The following is a 24,063-nucleotide window of genomic DNA, read 5'->3' as shown; positions in this document are numbered from 1 at the left end:
TCCATTTTTCATCTTTGCTGTTATTGTTGGTGTGAGATGGTATCACATTGTTGTTTTGATTTGCATCTCTCTAATAGCTAGTGATCGTGAGCACTTCTTCATATGTTTGTTGGCTGCCCTGATCTCATCCTTAGTGAAGTGTCTGTTCATATCCTGTGCTCACTTTCTCCTGTATTTTTAACTTTCATTTTCATCCACTGGTTCCGGGGACTTGATAGATGATTTACCAAAAAGTAAAGTAGTACAAGGGGGAATTAGCCACAAGTTTTTGTATATCTCAGAGAGAGATTGGTTTTTAGCTAGTGGTTTTACTTGAAACTCATCGGGATTGAAGATTTTCACACTAAAATTGTAACGAAGCTGCTTTCGCCTTGCGGGCAGTTGAGAATACCGGGACAGGAGAGGTGGCCTCATCACTCAGTGGGTTTCATAAGGCAGTGATAGTGAGCTGGCTAGCCGATGGCTTTCTTCTGAAAGCTGCAGAGAATTCTGAATTTGTGAAATATTTCCAAAGACTCAAGTAAGGGTCTCCAAGTGAGTGTTGAGGTTCAAAGTGACAGCCACTTATAGAAGCAGTGTTTCTTCTAAACCTGTTTTGAGTATCTCTTTCGGAATTGGTCTTAGAGCTGGTTTCAGAGTACAGGGAAACAGTCTTTTTCGTCATCCTTTTATGACTGGGTTTTTTAATCAGACTGTCCTTAGAGACTGAAGATGCACAGCTCAAGATTGTCTCCTTGCCCACAGCCCGACACATAGTATATATGCTGGACAAGATGCACATACATTTGGCTAATTAGGTGGTGTGGTGTGTTTAGATAAGCAATTCATTTTGTCAGCGTCGTATATTCTGCATGCCATTTGGAATTGAGAAATTGTTTTTCAGCTTTGAGTTGAATATCAATTCAGAGTTCAATGTTTACACTTTGCTCTACCCAGTTCCATAGAACTTAATGTGGATTACTTCAAAATCCAATCTTGATTCTACCCAAGGATCTGTAGATTATTGAATTGTGTAGAGTGGTGTGTTGGGGTGAATTTAGTTGACTTTTGGTACCACATTTGAAATCCCAGTAATGACATGGTGTGAACCCGAGGACAGTAAGCCATGCGGAGAGAGGAGATCGCAGGGCCTGAAACCTGGTAGGTCTGCCATTGGCAATGAGAGCTGTGTCGTCTGTGTTCCTCAGGATGAGAGACACGGGCCATTAAATGTCATTTCCCAGCATCGGCACAGAGCTTGGGCTGCAGGGTTTAGAAAGTGTTGCGATGAATGTCATGGTATCACTTCAGTTCCTTTGAACACTAGCTGTTGGCATCAATGGGGCAGAAGTAGTCGGCATTCAGGAGAAACCAGGTTCATCTTAACTGTTGAGCTCATTATAAATTTCGCTCTCTCTCTTTTTTTTACTTTGTAATTTTCCTGTACTGACTGGTAGTGCTACAGAAAGCCCTTCTTACCATCTACCACTTAACCACGGTATTCATTTCACTATCAACCTGATTTCACTATCAACCACTTAACCACCATTAGCTCTTCATTTGTTTTTTCAATTGCTGAGCTTTTAGGTTTTGAACTTACCTTTCTGGGTTGGAAAATAGTTGTGCTGCTGAATCCAAACTGCCTGCTAATTAATTAATGCGCATCTTTTAGGAACTCAAAGTGCTTTCCGCATTGAAAAATCCACCCTTCTCCCCCAGGGCAAAGTTCTGAAAACCTCTTAGCCGTAACCAAACAGCTTGAGGGAATGAGTCACTGGGCTTGGGGATGTAGGACCACAGACTTGAGGGACAGTTCTGTCAACTGGCATAATCTAGTCCACAAAGACAATGTTCTACATCCTACTTTGGTGAGTATCAACTAGGATCTTAAAAGTTGCCCTTTAAGATACAAATATTGCTTTCTTCTCATCAGGAGCAAAAGATGAGTGAAAAAAAATCAAAGGCTCAAGGAAACAATTAGCCCAAGGGGGCCTAATGGACCACATGAACCACAGTCTTCACTAGCCTAGACCCAGAGAAACTTGATGGTACCCAACTGCCACTACTGACTGACCTTTGTGATTGAGACCACAATAAATAGACAGGGAGAACAAAACCAAAAAAACAACGCAGAACAAAAGTCAAATCAGAAGAGAAACCAGACTTTACTAGTGTAACCTCTGAGACTGTGACTCGCAGACAAACTTCAGGCCTAGAACCAGGTCCACCTCCAGGGACTAACTCTCAAACAAACACTAACACTAACATCTGTAGCTGGACCTATAAATAACATCATGATAAATGGAGCAAAGATTGAAGTTGTCCAAAGACTTCAGTTTGCTTGTATTCACAATCAGTGCTCAAGGAAGCAGCAGTCAAGAAGTCAGAGGGTGTTTGCATTAGGCAAATCAGCAGAAGACCTTTTTAAAGTATTCAAGAGCAAAGATTTCATGTTCAAGACTAAGGTTTCTCAGTCCCAAACTGTGCTATTTTTCAGTTGCCTCATATGCATGTGAAAGTTGGACAGTGAATAAGGAAAACTATAGAAGAATAGATGAATTTGAATTATGGTGTTGGTGAAGAATATTAAAAGTACCATGGACAGTCTGTCTTGGAAGAAGTACAGCCAGAATGCTCCTTAGAAGCCAGGATGGTGACACTTAATCTGGTACTTCAGACATATGATCAGGAAGGACCAATCCCTGGAGAAGGGCTTCATGCTTGGAAAAGTGGGGAATCAGTGAAAAAGAAAAAGACCCTCAATGAGATGGATTGACACAGTGGCAGCAAAAGGTGGGCTCAGCCACAGCTGTCAGGACAGTGCAGGACCAAGGAGCGTTTCGTTCTCTTGTGCACGCTTAATAACAACTCCAGCAGCATCCATGTGGAACCTGCTTCTCAGAACAGTAACTCAGGAGACCAAAAGAGCAGCATTTACCTAAAAACAAAGTGCAGAAGGCAGGAAGTGGGCAGGCCAGGAGAGGAGGAGGTTTGGAAACAAGAGGACCCGTGGAAAGAGTACTGTTACATTGTGGGAATTGTAACCCATGTCACTAAACAAAATGTGTGTAAGTTGAATGGAAGCTAATTTGTACTATAAACTCTCACCCAAGCTGCAATTAAAAAAAAAAAAAAAGTTAAATCTCTCCCTACTCCTACCCCCCCAGCCCATATAAGAAAGTGGTTTGCTTAACTTCTGAATATCTAAAATTACTTCTAACAGGTTTGATGGAAATTCAGCTAATATATCACATTTTTGATAAAAATATGAAGTCTGACACAGCTGCTTTATACAAGTTTTGATCAATGGTTTTTGTTAGGAGTAAAGAGAAGGAAAACCTGCATGCACCCTGCCATCTCCCTCTGGCTCAGTCCGGTGCTTGTAGGATTGGTGTGAGCCAGCTCCCTGGAGACTCATCTTGGACGGCCCCTTCCCGTTTTGGAGTAGCTGTACGTTGAGAGCAGTTTATACTTCATTAGATGATTTTTATTCCCCCAGTTTATACTTCATTATATGATTTTTATTTCCCCTTGGAGTTCTGCCAGGTTTGTGGAGTGAAATGCTTTCTCACATGCTAAACATTTTCTATGAGTGAAAATGAACCTCATCAGAATTTTCCCTCTAAAGAATTTCCTCAAGTTTTTTTTTTTTTTTTTTAATGTTTGTGTACGATCACCTTATAAAGTAAAACTTACTTAATGCTTAATAGTAAGAGATTTTAGTTTCATCTTACTGATCAGGTATCAACACGTGTGATTGTTGGGCACATGGCAGGTGGCAAAAAGTCACCCACCTTTTTGTATGCTTGATATTTTCTTACAGGCTGGCAGTGTAAACTTGAGTTGTCTTTATGACTGGTTGACCATATCCAAATGACAGTGGTCCAGGTGGTATCCAGATAGGATACGGTGGTGAGGTGGGAGCAGGTGCGTTTTCCACACTTGCCCTGTCTCTGCATGCAGCGGACTTTGAGCTCTCCTCTGGAAGAACAGCTCCGTTGACTCTCCCACTGCCTACCTGACTCTGAATGAGAAACCTGACAAGAGGATACTTGCTCTGGGTGGCCAGGGGTCAGAAAAAAAGAGAATAAACTCCACTTCCGGCTCTCAACAGTGCCCAGGGGAGCTGACAGGCACTTACACTATTAGACCAGTGGACCCCGTTGTATCTTCTGTTAGGTTCTCCTGGGGTGTGAGACCAAATGTGAGACACTAACACTAAACTGGTAGCTAACACACAGTTCTCCCCTCAAATGTGAAGGTATTTTATCACTTGAAAAATACATTTGAAATTTATATTGAAAAGTACACTGGATTCATAGATTTAAAGCTGCTTTTTGAAATACAGGAATAGAATGCCTTTAAAATTATTCAAAATTGAATTTTTGTTTTATAGCCATATTTTCCATGTAAATATTTGCTAGGTCTGTATGTACATGTTGGCTATTAATTTTAGGTTTACAGAGTCAAAGATCAACAACTGTGTTGGGCTCTCAGGACGCTGAAACCGTTCTTGTCTGAAAAGCCAAGTGGGGAGCGATCAGCTGGCCTAGCTAGTGCGCTAGACAGAGCATCTCCTTCACAGCGGATACCTTTCATTATGCATTCCCGTCTTACAATGTGTGGGAGGAGTATGAGGCTTTCTTCTCCCACAGAGATTTAAAAACAAAACAAAACTCTGAAACCCCATATGGCAGGGGTGAGGAACCTTTTATCTGCCCAAGATGTATAACATCAATTAGCTTTCTATATTTGGTCCTACATTTCATTAACTTACCCCAAAGTTGATGGTTCAAGTTCAGCAGCCACTCCTCAGAAACCCTACACAGGGTCACTCAGTCGGAAGGAACCTACTCAACAGTAAAACAACAACAACATTTTATATCAACTTAACATTCATTGTCTTTGGTTAATAAAACCCTCCTGGTGTTGCGCTGTGGGTTAATGTTCTGGACTGCAAAGTCCGTTTGAATTGCAAGGTTGGTGGTTCAGGCTCATCAGCCACTCCTCAGAAACCCTATACAGGGTCGCTATGGGTTGGAATTGACTCGATGGCACTGAACAACAACAATTCTTCAACACCCTGTCTGAAACATCGGAGCATCTCCTCCATGATTCCATACCCTTTGGCTCAGTATTTCCCAGGCTGTGGTCTGTGACTGCCTGCTCTGAATCATTTAGGGAGTGTGTTAGCAGGGCAGCCTCCTGGCTGTCCACACACTCCTCTGATTCTCCTTCCACTGAAGCCTCCAGATCCTCACGGATATATCTATATCTTGCCTTTGTTTAAGCAACTGGACGATTTTGTTTTTTAATTGAAGAAACAGTCCACTGGCTTATCTCCTTCACTTCCTTCTCTCTGAAAGCATTAGAGTCCTCATGTATAAGATGAACACATTGAATTTGGCCAGCAAGGTCTATATTTCCTTCTTAGATACTGGCTCGGCTGACATGCTAACAGACGGGCTTCTTTCTTCATGCATCTAGTTGCCAACTGATACATGAACCAGGCAGAACTTTTCAACTACACAGATAGAATTCAGTAGGATCTACCTAGGGGTTGGGAGAGTTGTTTGTTGTATTACATAGAGTTATGCTTGTCCAGGAGAAGTATAATGTTGTCATTGTTAAGTGCTGATGGGTTTGAACTGCTGACCTTGTGGTTCCCAGTCCAGTGCTGATCTTACAGTGCCACACCAGGAGTCTTTGGTTGGTAAGTGCCATTGAATCAATTCTGACTCATTGCCACCCTGTATAGAGTTTCTGAGGAGTGGCTGGTGAATTTGACCCTCTGACCTTGCAATTCAAAAGGACCTTGCGGTCCAGTGCATTATCTTACAGAGCCACACCAGGATACCTTACAACACCCAGTATTCCCAAACACGAACAGTCTCCCATCCAAGTACTAACCAGGCCCAACCCTGCTTTTTCCAAGATCACAGGATATCAGGTGCTTTCAGGGTGGCATGAATTGGAAGTCCCCTGGAATCTGGGCTTGGTCTCTTGTTGCGGTGCCCAGGAACACATCCTAGAACCACGTTTGGTCATCCATATTTGTTCAGTAGTAAATTAGTGACTATCTTAAGGTTATAAAATATCCTGTAACTTGGCCTGCAGTTTTTTAACCGCCATCTTTGCAAAACACACAATTTTAATTTCACAGATTTTATTTTGATAGCATTTTTTTCATCCCAGACTCTAGAATTGAAGGTAAATTATTCTCTTTGGTTGTGCCTTTGTCACACAAATATTTCTCAATTGATGCTTTTGAGTTATATTGTTGGAGAAGAATATTTAAAGTGCCATGGGCTGCCAAAAGAACCAACAGATCTGTGTTGGAGGAAGTGCAGCCAGAGTGTTCCTTGGAGGCCAGGATGGGCAGACTTCATCTCTCATACTTCAGACATATTGTCAGGAGGGAGCAATCGCTGGAGAAGGATATCATGTTTGGTAAGGTGGAGGGTCAGAGAAAAAGAGGAAGACGCTCAGCAAGATGGATTGGCCAAGGCGCAGCATCATTGGGCTCACGTGTGGCAACAATTGTGAGGTTGGCCCAGCATCGGGCAGTGTTTCATTCTGCTGTGCATAAGGCTGTTATGAGTTGGTACGACTGGATGGCACCTAACAACAACAACAACAAATCCACTCCAGCTACACTGAATGACTAATCTGACACTGCAGAGCTCCAGGGTAAACACGATAGTGTAGTCATTTTTGAATACAATGGGTCACTTTTCCTGTGCCCACAGCCCAGAGGGAGTTCCTATAGCACAGGTAGCAGGTCAGTAAGACTTTCATCCTGCCAAGAGGCAGGCAGCATTCTAGCCTTCATGTGAGAAACTTGAAAACAGTTAGCCTGGTGTTTAGGAAAAGCTAAGCTACCTTTTCTTTGAGGGTCTTCTATACGTCTGGACGTGCAGTGTGTTGCTGTGCAGGTGTGGGCTCATGAATGTCCTCACAGACCCATGAGGAGATGAGCCTGTCCACACACACACACCACGCCAGCCAGCAGGGCATCTCGTCACTTAAAACCACTGTCCCCGACCTCTGCTGGGTCTCAGAGCCCTCCTTGTTCTTCTCTTTTGCTGCAGTTAAAATGTGACACATTTAATTATGAGCACAGTCTGCCCTTCTTAACAGTAAGTTAGCATAAATCACATGTGAGTAGTGGCTGAAAACCAAGCATCTTATGTTTTGTTTTGTTTTTCCTGGACCCTTTTTACTCAAACTCTTTTCCTCTTGAGTGTAATGCTGTTCCCTCTGGTAAGTGGAGAGTGTAGTCTTCTTCATGTAATAGGAAGGTGAGCCCTTTTGACAAGTCATGATTTTGTTGACTTCATCTTTGGCTGCCCATGACTGTTGCTGATTTCATTTAACAAACGGATGAATGTACCGGATGTGAATGTTGTTAACAGTGCCATCGAGTTGATTCCGACCATAGCGACCCTGTATAGGATTTCCAAGGAACAGCTGGTGAGCTTGAACTACTGACCTTGCAGTTCAAACGACTTTGAAGTCTGATGCATTAGCCCACGTGTTGTTGTTGTTATTGTTAGGTGCCATCCAGTTGGTACCGACTCATAGCAACCTTATGCACAGCCAAACGAAACTGCCCGATCCTGGGCCAACCTCACTATTGTTGCCACGCTTGAGTCCATCGATGCTGCCACTTGGCCAATCCATCTCGTTGGGGGTCTTACTCTTTTTCTCTGACCCTCTACCTTACCAAGCATGATATCCTTCTCCAGCGACTGGTCCCTCCTGACATGTTAGTGAGAGCTTAATGAAAGGGCATGTCTCCTTTCAGAAATGCCTTTGCTTCTACACCCAGTACATTTTCTTTACCCATGTGGTGTGTGTACTCTCAAATCCATGTTTAATGTCTCCATTAACATTGAGACCAAACCTGTGAATATTCTTTCCTTTAGCCCTGCAACAACACTTCTGAAAACTGGCTTTGTGTTTCACAATACCTGCTTCCATAGGAATGATCTCATTCAGGCTGCTCTTTCTGGTTTTGTAGGTTCTTATTTTACTTTGAACAGAACAACCGTTACTCCTGCTATTCCTATGGGATGTTTGAAAATTTCCTAGGAATTTTACCTTCTGTTAAGACCAAAAGTAATTACCTTATGTTAAGACCAAAAGTAAGTGTTACAAGCAACCCTGTATTTTTACGTTCTGATCTGTTTCGAGTGTATTTGTCTGATGATATTTGCTACACTTATCTTTGTGGTGTTTGTCTTCTTGAATTGGCAGCCTGTAATTAATGGGTTAATTACAAAATGGGTTTGTAATTCTGAATCTCTAGTTTTGAAAAAGGAAATTGCTCTTTTACTTCAATCCAGCCATGATTAACTTGTCACACATTGTTGTAAACCTTGTAGTAAGAGAGCTTCCCCAAAATGTGAGCGAACGTGAGGTGGGCTTTGGAATGCTCTAAGCTGTTTATGGAAAATAATGTGATTTTTGTTTTGTTTGTTCTGATGCAGCTTCCATGCGGCAGTCTCAGGCCGTACCTGCAGATATGCGTCCGGAGATATGGATTGCACAAGAGTTACGGCGTATTGGAGACGAGTTCAATGCTTATTACCCAAGGAGGGTAATGCTGTTTCCTTTACTCCTTTTTCTCCTCACATCCTCTTCCCCCATCATGTTTGTTGGTTTGTTTTAAAGGGACTAATAGTAATTATATTCTTGTTCTGCAATTGAAAGCTATTACCTATGTGTGAACTTCCTTTGTTGTCCCTGGTTCCCTTTGCTTTGTGGCAGAATTTGAATGATCATAAATAAAGTACAGAATAAGGTGGCCAAGGAATTTGTACACAACCTTAAAATAGCAATGCTTAAAAAAAAAAAAATATTATTATATGCTTTGGTATATAGCTACATAAATATTATTCACATGGTTTTCAATCTATCTAGGGTCAAGTTAGGCCAAAGTTAAAGTTAAAATGTCCCTCCTCAGCCAACCAGAACGATGGCAGGACTAATCTCACAGGTTTTCCTTCCATGTGCTAGCTGGGGGTGGGCGGACAGTAAGAGAACCCATGCCCTTTCCACCCCCGCTGTGCCATTGGACATTTCCTTATTGAAATGTGATAGTTAGGAGGCCACTAATTATTGATCTGTATTTGCATGTATAAAAAGTCAATTATGGGCATAACTTTCTGCCTTTGAAATTTAGAGGTATACTCTTAATTTTTTTCTTTTTTTAAATAACCTCGTATCATCTGTATGCACAGTGCATTTGTTTGTTCTACCTGGTAGCAAATGTGTTATCACTTTTCTACCCCAGAAAATGTAGGCTTTCACCCCGAGATTAGCATTGGGGGCGTGTGGCTACTTTGTGTAAGGGGCTCACTAACAGACATGTGAATAATGTATTTTTGGCTTGCCATTTGTTTTTTTCTTTTCACAACCTTGTTTGAAGGCATTTCTGATGGTTTATCCAAAAGGAAGATACCTGAGTCTTATTTTGTGGAAAATGTTGTAATTGGTAATAACTTTATTTCGTAACTTCCTTTTTGACTTATTCTGAACATTATTGTTTCAGAATTTCTGAAACTTATTAAATTTTTTTTTTTTTTCTGAGAGATGTCAAGCTCAGACTCCTCCGTTGTTTCTCTTTTGTTTTAAATCTGAGCCTCTTTTGCAGCTAGCTGTAGCTGAGTAAGAGGCTACCACCTTTTGTTTTGAATCATCTTGTTTTCCTGCCTATGTACAAGGCCTGTCAAACTTTTTTTTTTTCCTCATTATACTGGAGTCTTTCATTTCTTCATGATAGAAATGAAAGATCTCCCTAAGGAAGTCAGGGGCTGTGATAACACACATAACAGTCCACTTCATACCTTCCTGTGGGGTGGTGTGTATGTGTGTGTATGTTTGATGGGAAGACTACCAGAGTCGTGAATCTGTCATAAAGTGAGTGTGTCACATTGGATAAATGGGTTTGGAAATTTCTTATTCTGTTTTTAGTTGGCAAAAGGCTTAGCTTTCTAACACCTGACATGGACTAGTCTACAGAAAATAAATTTCTTCTCAGCCTAGATCTGAATTGGTAATGTTTGTGGAAGGTTGGGTAGTGTTCTAATTTGCCACTGAAGTTATTCTTCCCTCAAATTTCTCTGCTTTGGCTTATCTAAAGAGATTTTGGTGTGATTGTGTAAGAGGAATAGATCAGAAACTGAGCTGCAGTATATTGAAGATGTTGGTACTGATGCTGAGGGGGAGGAAATAGCTCTTCTAAAGAGAGTAGATTAAATACATTGGTGCCCGGATGTCCCAACCAGCAGGGCAGGATCATTTCTCATGGGCATAGACATCCCTGGATGAACCTCAGTGATGGACTGACTGTCTTGCTGGGCATGTCTCTGAAGGGGCCAGGTCTGCTTGGATGGAGCTTCCTGAGAGGAGGCAGTGGACACTGATGCCCTCAGAGCCCACTTGCTGCTGTGAACTGTGGAGCTGAACACCATTCTCAGATTGTGTCAGCCTGTGGCTGCAGGGCTTAAATATGCTTGAGGGATTTTGTAACACTTCCAAATGACTTGGAAGAACTTTCCCCAGGGCCTGTCCAGATGTGCCTAGGTGAGGAACCTCCGTGGTGACCGTGTGTGGTCAGTGAAGAGAGGGGCTGAGGGCACACTGGGGCCTGGAGCACAGCCAGGCCACTTCCCTCGTAGACTTGTGGGTGTGGCTGGTGGATCGCTCTAGGCACGTGCAAATGAGACACAGATGTAGGATTGTCTTCATTACCTCACCCTCTTTGTGGGTGAGATGCAAGTATTATGACATCTAACACATTACAGTCTTCCTCCCCTCCTCCCTGTATTTCAGAGTATATGTTTTGTGATTGTGTATCTTATTTTGCATGTCTTAAGAAGACAATCCAATGGAGAAATATGGTCACTATATCTAAAGAACTTTAGGCTAAGTCAACTAGGATATGGTGGGTAGAAGTAGAGATAGATCTAATTTTTCTACAATTGAAGGCAGAGAATATTGTCCACATGTTTAAAACAGCGGACTCTGAGATCTAGGATAGTAACAAAGTGACCCACGAATCCACAAAACCTATTTAGACAGTTGTGTGTTAGCATATAAACCTCTGTCCATTGTTCAATATTGGGGATAGAAATCTGGTGAGGGAATGGGAGGCAGTTTTGGCAAATTTCCAAAATCCCCACGTTACCCACCATCTTCATGAGGAGAATCGCTCCCTCTTGGAGAACCAGTATGCGAGGCTACCTGCTTTGCAGTAGGCATTTAAAACACCTAGTGTTTGTATGTGCTTTCTAAAGTGTTCGCCTTTTATTGCCATGAGCCATGTGAAGCCTGACAGGATATTTTCCCGTTTTTTCAGTTAGAGAAGTAGAGGAAGTTGTCGTGTAGTTGTCATGTATTGAGTCCACTTAAGGGCAGTGGGGAAGCATATGAGACGGAGCTGTGGCATCTGAACCCTTGAAGGAGGAGGTCAGAGAGGCACCAGGTGAGCGCAAACTCCCAGTGCATGTTCCCCTGTTTTCTCCCGAATGCAGTTGTCCTTGCCCCAGGTCACCCTGCAGGGCACAGTGACCAGCCCTGCCTGTGGAATCAGAGGGATCTTGGTCAATTTTTAATATTGAAATAATTTCAGACTTACAGAAAAGTGGTAAGAATGGTACAAAGACCCTTCTTACATCTGCCCCCAACCCCCCCGTGCGCCCCAGTGTTAATGCATTACATCTGCCACCCATGCTCCCCAGTGTTAATGCATTACATCTGCCACCCATGCTCCCCAGTGTTAATGCATTGCCACATTGGCTGAACGTTTCCTGTTTTTGTAGATTGCTACATAAAGGATTTCTCTTGAACTGAGTATACATTACAGACATGATAGCCCTCTTCAATATCCCAGTGTGTATTCCTAGAGAATATTCCCTTATTCATAATCATAGTATAATTAAAATCACAAAAGTAGCCATGATAGTATTGAACTGTAGACCTCATTCAAATTTTACCAATTGTCCCAATAATATAGCATAATATAGCAAAATAATAGTAGCAATAAAGTCATGCTTTGGGGCCAAGATACTATTTAGGACCGCATTTTACATGTAGTTGTCCTGTCTTGTTTTCGTTGGTGTTAGTGCCATCAAGTCAGGGGTTCTGACTCACAGGGATCTTGTATAAGGGTTCCAAGAGTGGCTGCTGGTGAAGTTGAACTGCTGACCTTGAGGTTAGCAGTCCACTTCTTATCCTGTGGTGCCACACCAGGATTTTATTGTATCTCTTTAGCCTCCTTTAATTGGGATGGTTTTTGTCTTTCATGACACTGACAATTACGAAAGGCGTAGGACAGTTATTTTATAGACTCCCCTACATTTGCCCGAGTGTTATGTTTCTGATGATCAGCCCCACTTTTGCACTTTTGCCAGGAACACCCCAGAGATGGCGATGTGTCACAACAGGAGGCACACAATGTCCGATTGTCCCACTGCTGTAGAGGTGAACTCTGATCACTTGGTTAAATTGGAATTTTCCACTACAGAGGGGCTTTTTTTTTTTTTTTTTTGGTAGTGGAAGGAAAATGCTTGCCAAGTAGGGAATAACTTTACCTTCTCTCATATGTATTCCCTGGGTAAGCAGTCAATACCACAGTCAGTTTGAACCGCAAGGTCTGCTGTTGAAACCCAACAGCTGTTCCTCAGAAACCCTACACAGGGTCGCTCACTATGAGTCGGAAGCGACTTGATGGCACTTAACAAACAACATATATTCTTATTGAGTTCATCAACTTTGATTCTTGGATCCCTGTTTTATGCAGTAGGTTATTGTAGAATACTCCATTTGTCTGGATGCTCAAGTTTTCCAGATTTGACTGACGGCAGCTCTCTGGTGCACTTTTCACCGTGTCCTGAAGCATAAAGGTGACTTGGTAGCACAGGTACATGCAGTATGTGTTTTGGGTAGAGTCCTGTGGGCTGTGAGGTTATGGAGCTTGGACAAGGCATATTTTTCTGAGGGATGGACACCTGCCTGCTGTCCTGAGGGTCACAGTTCCCCATGTCTAGCTCTGCTATCTAGGATGCAGAGGGCTATGGATGAAGACTGGGCATCAAAGAGGTATTGGTTGTTATTGATAAGTGCCATCAAGCCGATTGCAACCCTGTATAGGATTTCCAAGGAGTGACTGGTGGGTTTGAACCACTGCAGCAAGGTATTGGTGGGCCTCTAGAGAAAGACATCTTCTTTGGGAAGCGACATCTTTACTTGGAACCTATGGGAAAACAAGCAGTTTGTATGTAGATGAGTGCTGTTGATTGTATTTCAGCAGCCGGCACCTAGGGCCCTCCTCTTCCTCCTCACAAGACAGCCAGGTTTATTCTTTAATAGACTGCTGTTTTCTGTCATTTCTTAGAACCTGCAAGAGTTCAAGTCCTGGCCCTTCTACTGAATGTCGAGCCAGCAAGTGTGGGTCATGGCCTGTGTGTGGGCGTTTCTTGCCGCCCACCTGCACACCCTTGCAGACTTGCCTTACTGAGTGTGTACCATGCACCGGCTCTGGATTGACGCAGCCACCGCACTGGATCTTGGACGTGGGACGGCGGGTGTGGGTATACCAGACCCTTTCAAATGTAAACATACTTGCTCTTGAAATAGTTAGACCCATGCTCCCTCTAACAGGAGCAACAACTAAAAACCCCAAACCGACTTCCAATAACTCAATTCCGACTCCTAACAACTCTGTAAGGACAGTCGAACTGCCCCAAAGGGTTTCCATGGCTGCACTCTTATGGAAGCAGTCTGTGGAAGCTCTCTTCCACAAAGCAGCCAGTGGGTTCAAATCACAATCCTTTAGAGTGAGCACTTTTACCGTGGCAGCTCCAGGCTCCTCCCTGTATCCTGAGCTCTCCCCAGTGCTACGGCTGCCTTGGCCCACCTGTCCTCCCTGGCTTTCTTGGCGCTTTGCAGTCAAGCTGGATACCCAAAGTTGCTGTGTACATAGCTGACTGCCCTCGGTTAACCGTAACTAGGGGAGGCCCGCGGTGCTCCAAAGGCTTTAATTAAGGTCCTCGCAGTGGACAGCAGTTCTTGAAGCTTCAGCAGACTCTAGACTGGACAAAATAGTGATTGAAAACCCTTTCGTTGTTTTGTTTTCATTGTATCCACCACACACTGTGCCTGGTTATTTACAGTGCCCACCTCCTACTTCCTGCAGGCATGTGCAGGCCTGAGTACACTGACATATGTGCAGATCCTAGTGCAGCACTCTGCTAGACAAAGGAGTAGAGAGGGGAAAGTGGCTTGGTATCTGGTTTTGGTGGAAGCAAAAGTTTGAGACCCATTAGCATTTTCATATTCTTTATGTGAACTTGATCTCTTACACTTCTCCTTCCTAAGAAGTAGAATTCCCTGTGCTGCTTGAATCTAGTTTTTGTTATAGTCGCTCTTGTATGGCTAATGCACAAGAGAGAGGTCTACATTGTCGTTTACTTGGTGATCACACAGTCGGAACACAAACCCAGAGATGTGTACGCTCAGGCAGCATTCATTCAAAGCCTTCATTAATCGAATAACGAGGTGCTTTGTATTGTCTCTGTGAGCGGAATAATGAAAATTTTGGATATCAAATACTAAAACTAGACCTAACTCATGAAATAATGAGTTTTACCCCGCACTTTGCATGAGTTTATTATAGATGACAGATTTTCATAGCAAAAACAATTATGAGTAGCCTGAATACTTTGGTACTTGCCACTTATCTATGAACGAGTTATTGGTTTTAACAAATGCTTTCCTTGGAACTGGAGGAAGCAGTTCAGTGTTTTGGTTTTTAAAAGCCTTTCATGCCTGACTTACACCAGACTGTTTTCATACCACAAATACAATATCATCGGCATAAACTCCCACCTCTAGCCACAGAGACACCAGAATCCATCCGTGGGGTGGGTGAGTCATCCTTCTAGTGACCGGAGACCTTCAGAAGAGCATGTGCTTCTGGTTATCCTGACAGAAGGGCCAGCTGTGGGTTGTAGATTTTCTGGAGGAGGACTTTGTGTAAGTTGTTGAGAATGCTGTGTGGTTCCATAGGACAAGCTAATGGAACCATGGAAGGACTTTGGTCCTTCCAGCTCAGACCTGGACTTGAGGCCTGCCTGGGTCTCCCAGTTTACCCCCTGTGAGTCTTGTCTATCGCTTAGGGGTGAAATACAGAATAAAAGAGAACATTCAGAGACAGAGCTCAAAAATGCTGTTATCCATTATCGTCACTGTTGTCTTTTCGCTCATTCTGAGCTATTACTGAAATCTTTCTCAGCTGACTTTTGAAGTTTAGAGAGAGAGATGTTGGTGATTCTCTTTACCTGTCTTAAAGACTCTGGAACTGCTTTTTAAACAAGCTCTGTGTTTGACTCCACCGGCATGTGAGTGAGTCGAGACACTGCTCTGCATGGAAATGTCTGGTTGAGTGGGAGACTTACTGTATGCAGTTGCTTTTGCCCAAACGGTGTGTGAGTGCCCCGCCAGTCAGCTGCATGTGGGTACCTGCAGTTGGGGACCCGTGGCCATTAAACAAGAACCACTTAGAGATGCAGGTGTCTCAGGGATGGTTTCAGGGGCATCTAATTGGGATTTAAAAAAAAAATCTCTTGAGGAAATGAGTTGTACAGCAGGTAAGGTTTGACTCTTTTGCAGACCACAAAAATAAAAAGCCTCTTGCACCATCCATCGCTAGTCTGCTAGCCTTCTACTGCTGAAACAAGGCCGAGAGTTTTTAGTTGTAGTTAAAATGCATTACGTTTCAGTTAGCATTTTTCTGAGGTGACGTGTTTTGGGGCAGTGTGTTCCTGCTCTTATCAAGAATCTCATCTTATGGTGCCTGGCTCCAGAGATGAATCTTAAGAGCAACCTCTGACTTCTCTGTGATTGGCCGAAAATTAACAACAGACCTTCTCAGGTGATATCCAGGAGCTCTTTGTTTGGGCCAGCGAGTGACCCTGAGAGCAGAGTCTGGCAAATCTGTGCTTCAGAGACCCCGTGTTCACCTGCAGGCTAGCATGTCCTTACACAACACCTGACCTGTGAAAGTTTCTTTGGATTGATGCGTTGAAAAGAGGATATGACTTTTGATTTGCACAATTGTTGTTGTTTCTATGTAGCTTTTGAGCACATATCATTACCTTAGCAGGTCAGTTATATCCCTTGGCTGGCTAGCCACTTCTAGGGGCATACTCTGTTCTGGTTTTGCGCCAGGTATCACATGCTCCCTGGCTCTCCTGGGACCCTTGTACCTGCCAGGCTGAAACCCACGCTATGCCAGTGCCCCTGTTGCCTTGATGATAGCAGATAAATTTGGTCTTTGGGACCAAATTGCAGCAGCAGTGCTGAAAAAGCGGTGCTTACTAAATCAGACTGGGGTCCTGTCTGCCTCTGTCCCAGAGTGGAAAAGAAACCAGGGCTCCCTAAAGAGTTTGCCAAAATGCTCCCCACAAGCTAGGCCTTCTTTCTGTTTGGCTTCCGTCTCTCTGGGTTGTCATTTAAAACACTGTTCAGACTGCTCGGTTATAAATGGGTAGGAAGCAGGGCCTTTATTGGAACTACAGGAACGGCTCCGTGGCCCCAGCCCCAGCCCTCCCACCCTCTTATCTTTGGCTTTGGCATACTCCTGGTATTGTCCAGCCCCAGGACGTCCATCCTAAACCTCTGTCCCCCAGCCTCTGAAGGAGCAGATGCCATCCAGACAGACGTTACCTCCTCATCTGCCAACGCTGCAGCTATGTCTGCCTCTCTGCTAGAAGTCTTCCTCGTCTAAGCCCAGCATTCAGCCCACTATCTCATGGCTACTTTATGAAAATTGTATTCATTTTTAAATGTTAAGACTTAGGGACATTAGGCTTTTGTTAAGTGTTGAAATTCTGTAAGAAACCAGAGTTCAGGAACAAGGTGTGATTGTCTCCTTGCCTCACAATTCTGTGTGTCTTCATCTTGCTGTTTGGTGTGTCGCTTACTAGCATACAGCTCACTGTCACTGAACAGCAGAGCTAAGTGACATGTTTCCCTTTTCATTTTGACTGTCAGGAAACTCTGACCTAAACTGCCTCTCATTTGCAGTAAGTCTCACCCACCCTGGGTTCCCAAAGTAAGTCTCTTTTGACGTTATTTCTGATACCTCTTTACTTTTATTGTGTCTATTTTGTTTTTTTTTTGTCAGTGTGACTAGGGTAATGTTGATTGTACCTAGGTATTTATTTGGGTCATTTGTCTCCAGGTTCGGCCCCTTGTTTAAAGCAGGGATTGTCATGTTGTTGTTGTTAAGTCGGTTTCGACCCATGGCGAACCCTGCACAGAGTTTCCAAGGAGCAGCTGGTGAGCTTGAACCACCAACCTTGCAGTTCAAACCAGCGTTGCAGTCCAGGGCATTAACCCGCAACGCCAAACCCAGGGCTCCCTAGGGGTGTTGTAAAGAGTTGTGCAAGTCAGTGGTTCTTAATTCTCACTCTGTATAATCAGTCTGTGGCCTCATCCCAAACTGAAACAAGGCTTCCTTCAGGGTTGAGGGCTATCGTGGCCTTCCAGGGTGCAGGCAACACAGGAGTGGGCGAGAGCTGCCTATGGCGGCTGCTAAGGGAACTTTCATTCTGTCCTGCCTCAGGACTTCCAGCTCCCATGCCACCCCTTCCGCTTCTGGTAGCTTTTGTGTTGAAGATCTTGATCGCACAGGCTCTGCTGCCCTCTTGCTTGGCCTCTTGGCCTCTTTTGCTGTCTATAAAATAATAAGCAGCACGCTGGCTCGCAGGATTGTTGTGAGACTGACAAGGCATATGCTACCGCTTAGTGGGGCAAGTAGGTTGATTGTTTGCATTCCTCAGCTTGGACGCTCCAGGTCCAAAGTGAGTCTTGGTCAGCCTTTCAGAAGCCAGGTTCATCTTGGCAGGAAAGTGATGCCGACTTCCCAGGCCAGTGCTGCAGGTGTCCAGCCTGGGGTCAAGTCTCTTTTGTTTCCAAGCACCTGCTTCCCTGGATTGAGCAAGAGAGCATTGTTTTGCTTTGATGGTTTTGGCACTGAACTCTAATAAAATTCCTTGATGTTTGATTGGTTGTTTCAAATGTAGCTTGAAGATGGTGCTAGGCGGAGGTTGCTCAGACTGTGTGTGTCCACTTGTCCTCTCCTCGCAGCAGCAAGCTGTGGAGTGTGGCCGGGGCCTGCACTGTTAGGCTCAGGAACATGGTGAGCTTGCCACCCACCCACCTGCCTTTCACTCTGTTGGTTCGCGGCCCATCTCCATGCTCCTGCCCTGAGCTTACAGCTACACCTCATTACTCTACTCTCCAGCCCTTGTAAGTCAGCAGAGCCCTTCTCCAGGGCTTTCCCTTGGCCCCTCACCCCATGCCCTAAGTGAGCCAGTGTCTGTGTACTGTGGACACAAAAGGAAATATTTGGAATTCTCTGCTTACATGCTCCAGAGACATCTCAAAGGGCACCTCTCTCTCTTTTAAAAAATTTAACTTGGCTAGACGTTTATTGGAGTTCTGGTGTGACACTGTAGGATAAACATTGGACTGCCGTTAACAACTAGGTCAGCGGTTCAAACCCACCAGCCGCTTCTTGAAACTGATTCAATGACACTTAACAACAGAGGTGTATCCTTTTTATTGGTCTTTTCAAAGTAGCAGTTTTTGATTTCCTTGACTTTTCTCTATTATCTGTTTTTAATTCCATTGCTTAATGTTCCAATTTTTTAATTTCTTCTGTTTGGATTGAATTTGTTCCTCTTGTTTAAGCTTTTTAAAGTAGAATCTTTGGTTCTTGATTAGAGGGAATTTTTCATATCTCCAAAGAGGTGGACCTAAGTCTGTAAAAGGGAGACTTCTGTGATCTGATGCGTAGATCTCCCAGATTTTGAGGGGAGATTGTGTTGGGATAATCTATGGTGTGTTATGTTTTTCACTAATTTAGGAGAAGTCAAACACTTGCCCATGTGAGGCACTGTCGTAACTGAGCTGTCTGCTGCCTGTCAGGTACAGTTCACCTTTAGCCTCCTTGCATTGGTTCTCATTTATTCACTCCTTGGAACATGCTTTCTACTTTTGTTCCTCGGAGTAACTCCTCTTCTTTTAGACTCAGCTGGAGGAGGAACTTGGGTGCCTTCCTGCCCTCCCTCCACAGCTCCGAGGCGCTGCCCCCCTGGGCGTCTCTGGCAGATGCTTGTATCATTCATCATGTCATCGTGTCTGTTTGTATGACAACAGTGTAAGCAGCTCCATGAGAGCAGGTGTCGTCGTACCTGACTCACAATAAGGAGGGAAGCTAGCATCTTGATTCTCTTTTGGTGAAGGCATCATATTTTACTGGCACATGTAGGTGCTTTGGTAGCTGAAGTTGGGAGCTTGCAGGTGTGCACCTCATGACTCCAGGGCCATGTTAGTGAGTCTTTCGTGCACTATGCAGGTGCCCCATGCAGGTGCTCACAAGTGCCGCATGAGATGCTGTGATTCTGTGCTTAATGCTGGTGACACAGGTGTCAGAGCTGAGTGGGTGCAAACACAGCTGGGCTGGGACATTGGACTCTCGTTGTGATGCAGGTAAGCATCAGGGCTGCAGGAGCCCCTCAGAGACAGGATGGGTCTTGGACAGAGGCACAAAGCTGGGCCTGGAAGAGCTAACCTAGGCCTGGAGTCGGGGACATAAAAGTCAGTTACTCCAAATAACCCAGCCTTCATAGAGCTTTTGATTCAGACCCTGGAGATAAAAATGCCCAATGTGATGGGGTTATGATTTTGTTGAAGAAAACTTCCCTAGGTGTGTGAGGCAAAGAGATGATTGTAACAAGGTTACACAATTTGTCCATACTTAAAATATGTAGTTTTTGGAATTAATAGTCTCCTGCCCCCAAACAAATCATTGTGATACATCTGTCTTGAACTGCTTTTACAGTTTAGTCTAAAACAAGTGTTAACCAACTCTGGTCTAAGAAGTGTTTTTAACTTAAAATGTGAAGAACCAAGAATCATTGGTTAATATGAGGGGATCATCATGCTCTGGTCTGGACCTGCCCCAGTATGTACTTACTCTGACTTTGCACAAATGTATTTTTCATGGGGACTTTGTCTAATTGCTTTACACTCTCCTCTGATTAATATGAGGAGTCTTGGTGGTGTGGCACTTACTGTAGGGTAAACAAACACTGAACTGCTAACCAAAAGGTCAGTGGTTCAAACCCACCAGCTGCTCCTTGGAAACCCTATGCAGGGTCACTATGAGTTAGAATCAACTCAGCGGCACTTAAAAACAACAATACAATTCATAAAAAAATGCATTGCTGCCACATACGTTCCGACTCGTGGCATCCGCACCATGGGTTAGAATGGAACTGTGCTCCATAGGGGTTTCAGTGGTGGGTTTGTCTGCAAGTTGACCACTAGCCCTTTCTTCCAAGATGCATCTCGATGGAATCAAACCACCAGCCTTTGGGTTACCACCTGAGTGAGTTAACCATTTGATCACCCAGGGTGGCCCCTTGGTTTCAGGTGCCATCAAGTCAGTTACGACTCATAGTCATCCTGATGTACAGCAGAATGCGATACTGCCTGGTCCCATGCCGTCCTCACGATGTCAGTCCATCTCAATTGAGGGTCCTCTTTTTCACTGACCCTTGGCTTTATCAAGCATGATGTCCTCCAGCGACTGGTCCCCCTGATAACGTGTCCTGAGTAAATAAGGCAGACTCCTGCCACCCTCGCTTCTAAGGAGCATGCTGGCTTTACGCCCAACTTGATCTAAGACAGAATGTTCATTATTCCGAGAATCCACAGTATATTCAGTATTCTTCACCGACACCAAATTAAAGGTATTAACTTTTCTCTGGTCTTCCTTATTCACTGTCCAGCTTCCACATGCATATGGAGATACCATTTTCAAATGTGAGTCAGGTACACCTTTGTCTTCAAGGTGGCATCTTTGGTCTTTAACACTTTAAAGAAGTCTTTTGCTTGCAGCAGGTTTTCCCAGTGTAGCACGTTGTTTAATTTCTGAACTGATGCTTCCTTGGGCATTGATTGTGGATCCAAGTAAAATTGTCCTTCACCAAGCCACTATTTTCTCCGTTTATCATGTTGTTACTTATCCGTCCAGTTGTGAGGATTTTTGTTTTCTTTATATTGAGGTGTAATTGTTACTGAAGACTGTAGTCCTGGTCTTGATCATTAATGCCTCAAGTCCTCTTTGCTGTCAGCGAGCCAAGGTTGTGTCATCTGCATATGGCAGATTGTTAATGAATCTTCCTCCAATCCTGATACTTCTCAGATTATTTGCCTCAGCATAAGTATGGTGAAAAGAGAGAATTTGCACTCACGCCTTTCCGGATTTAAACCGGTCTTCTTAAGCCACTCCAAAGCACAGCTTCTAGTTTAAGAACGAGATTGTAGCCGCAGTTCCTCATTTAGACACAGCACATACACTAAGTGCCCTTAGTGTATGCTCCTGCCAGCTGCTGCCGAGGGCCATTTGCATAGTCTGGTTGTCACCCTGCTTTGCTGTCCATACCCAGCTGTAGCTCTCGTGCTGCCTGCTCCGTACCAGTGCTGTCAGTCCCAGACCATGTGCTTCCCAAACCCTGCTTGTTTGTGTGGCTGAAGGTACTGAGGGCAGCAAGGCAGCCAGAGCAAAAGCTGTCCCTGCTCCAGATGTCTGCTGAAGTATGCATGGGAACCCCTTGATGTACCAGCTGTCAGGGATTTGTCTGGGCTTGGTGGCAGTTGTAAATGGCTCCCTCCATTGAACGTTGTCCAAAAGCAGTGTTGGACCTAGTGTCTGAGAGCAGGCCCTGTGTGATTCTTGCTCACCGAGTTGTGTCCTGAACTTGTCCCATTGGTACCAGCTACATGGCTCTGGGTCAGAGGTTGGGTGTTCCTTTTGCCAGAATTTCCTAGGTGTGGCTTTTCTTCAAAAATAAAAAATAAAAATTGGGAACTAGAGCATTGAGGAGGCGCCCACCCCACCCACATGTTTTTGAATGCCCATATCTTTTACTTTTGAAATGAAAGCAAAGCTGTAAAACCTTGGGATGCATTCTCCTGTTGCTCATCTGTGGGCATGAAACAGCGTCATTTGTTCCTTGGAGCCTGCGGCCTGTATAGTCTACACACGGTCTGCAACAGAATATAAAACCTTCTTTGGCCAGTGTAAGCAGTTTGGGGTCTGTCCCCATACCCACTGAGGTTTCATCCTCTGGTTCTGCTTAGAAGAACAGGAACCCCAGGATTGACAGTGGAGATTTGCCGTCTAGAATTCAATGCTCAGCTTGCCATGACATACTTTCTTCATTTTAGTAAACTGTGGTTGTATTTTGAATCAGCCCCTTTCAACCTATTAATATAAGCTAAACTAAAATTAACCCTTCCCCTAAATTATTCTCACATAGAAGAAGGCAAAGTAATTTTGAAAGTTAAAATCAAAACAAAGCAATCTCATGAGTGAAAAAAAGATAAAAATCGCAGACTGTGGTTACAGAGTGCCTCTACAGGAATTGCTTACATAAAGCCGATTCCCTCCAATCTTGTTATGGAGGGAAAAAGGGAAGTGCCCTGGCCTTATCACCATCCCATTATGTCAAACAAGTGCTCCAGAGCTTGTGTAAACAGTTGAGAGAAGGGAGGGAGCTCCAGTTGCAGCTGGTGTCTCCGGGTAATGTTTTGGGCCTTCGAGGGGACAATTATTTTCAGCCTGATCCCTGGCTGTGGGCTCCTGTAACAGAATCCAAAGCTTCCCCCCACCTGCCAGAATGAGAAGGGGTCCTTGGAGCTCTGTCAGCAGCTATAGGACGGGCCTCTTGTGTGTGTGTGCAATTTCAGACACGACCATTAAAATGGGTTGCTGCTCCTCGTGCTGGGACAAGAGTGTTCTACGACTGTCTCTGGCTATTCTGAATTTACACCTTCCTCTTAGCAGTCCACAGGGCACTGGTGGCTTAGTAGAATTCTCACCTTCCAGTTGGCAGTTCTGGGTTCATTTCCAACCATCCAGTGCCCATCTCTCACCAGGCCTGCATGTTACTACAATGCTGAGCAGGTTTCATTAGATCTTACAGACTGAGACAGACTAGGAAGAAGTATCTGGTGATCTGAAAATCAGTGTGTGAAAACTCTGCGACTCACCGCAGTCTGAAGTGCAGTTGACCATGGGAATGGGCCAACACTGGGCAGTGTTTTATTCCCTTGTGCTTTGGGTCAGAGGCCAAACAATGCATACTAACTCTACAAAACAGTCTGTGACTCAAAATTGGGTGACCTCGGAAACTTTTCAATCATTGGGCATATAGCTGGGTTTTCCTTTTTTTAAGTTTCTATGATCATACTAAATATAAGGAGACTTCAACTTCATTTTCCACAGACTTTTGAAGCCTGCTCCTATTTTGTGGTCACTGGAAAAGTCTTTTTTTTTTTTAAATAGCTCTTTACCCGGTTTCCCTGCACTGAGTGTGGGGGTGCTGAAGGGTAACTCTGCTTGTGTACCTGTGGGCACCATGCTGGGCTGCGGTGTTTAACCACTCCACCCCAGCTACCGCCCAGGGCAGTCTGCAGTCCCGGGGGGACAGCAGGGCAGCAGCGCTGGCACAACCTCTGTGCTTTATTTAGCTTCCTGGGGGCAAATTACACCAAATCACTGGTTTCTTGAATAAATTATAGCTAGGAGAAATTCACCCTTGTGGGAATCTGAGACCTGTTTGAAAGTCAGTAACTGGGTTTGTAAAATAGTTACTTCAGATCTTCCCATTTGAGTCCTCCCTTTCTTTCCCCCGTCTCCTGCTACTTTTCATTGGATGCCGCGGTGCCAGTGATTTCAGGGGGACTTTCCCAAGCAGCACTGTGGTGTGCAAGCATTGAAGCTTTTGTTGAACAAAGGGGGCCTGGCCAGTGATGGCCCTGCCTGTAGAAAGGCTTTAGGTTGGCCTCTGGATACTCTGAGTTTCCCAGACATTATTCTGATAAGAGGAAGAACCCCATCGTTTGGTATCCCTGCTCTTGTAGTCACGTGTTCCCCATGCAGGGGAAATAGAAAGACTTTACTAGTAAGATGGTACTGGCTGCTCATTTACATATATA

The 24,063-nt window shown here is 44.2% G+C and overlaps 1 protein-coding gene across 4 annotated transcripts in view; it reads left to right on the top strand.

The window, feature by feature from the left end:
- The window catches only part of LOC102813573 (bcl-2-like protein 11-like), a 49,458-nt gene that overhangs the window by 25,105 nt on the left and 290 nt on the right, over positions 1–24,063 (top strand). For 2 of the 4 annotated variants that reach the window (XM_006868003.1, XM_006868002.1), the window contains one exon: positions 8,472–8,581. The exons of the other annotated variants lie outside the window; for them this stretch is intronic. In XM_006868003.1, the coding sequence (XP_006868065.1) occupies positions 8,472–8,581 (110 nt within the window). The remainder of the gene's footprint in view (positions 1–8,471; positions 8,582–24,063) is intronic. 4 annotated transcript variants of the gene reach the window in all.

The sequence above is a fragment of the Chrysochloris asiatica genome, unplaced genomic scaffold, assembly GCF_000296735.1.
Source record: "Chrysochloris asiatica unplaced genomic scaffold, ChrAsi1.0 scaffold00114, whole genome shotgun sequence".
In the NCBI taxonomy this organism is placed as follows: Eukaryota; Metazoa; Chordata; class Mammalia; order Afrosoricida; family Chrysochloridae; genus Chrysochloris; species Chrysochloris asiatica.
Note: the sequence above shows the minus strand (reverse complement) of the source record. Positions and strands in the feature narration are given on the sequence as shown.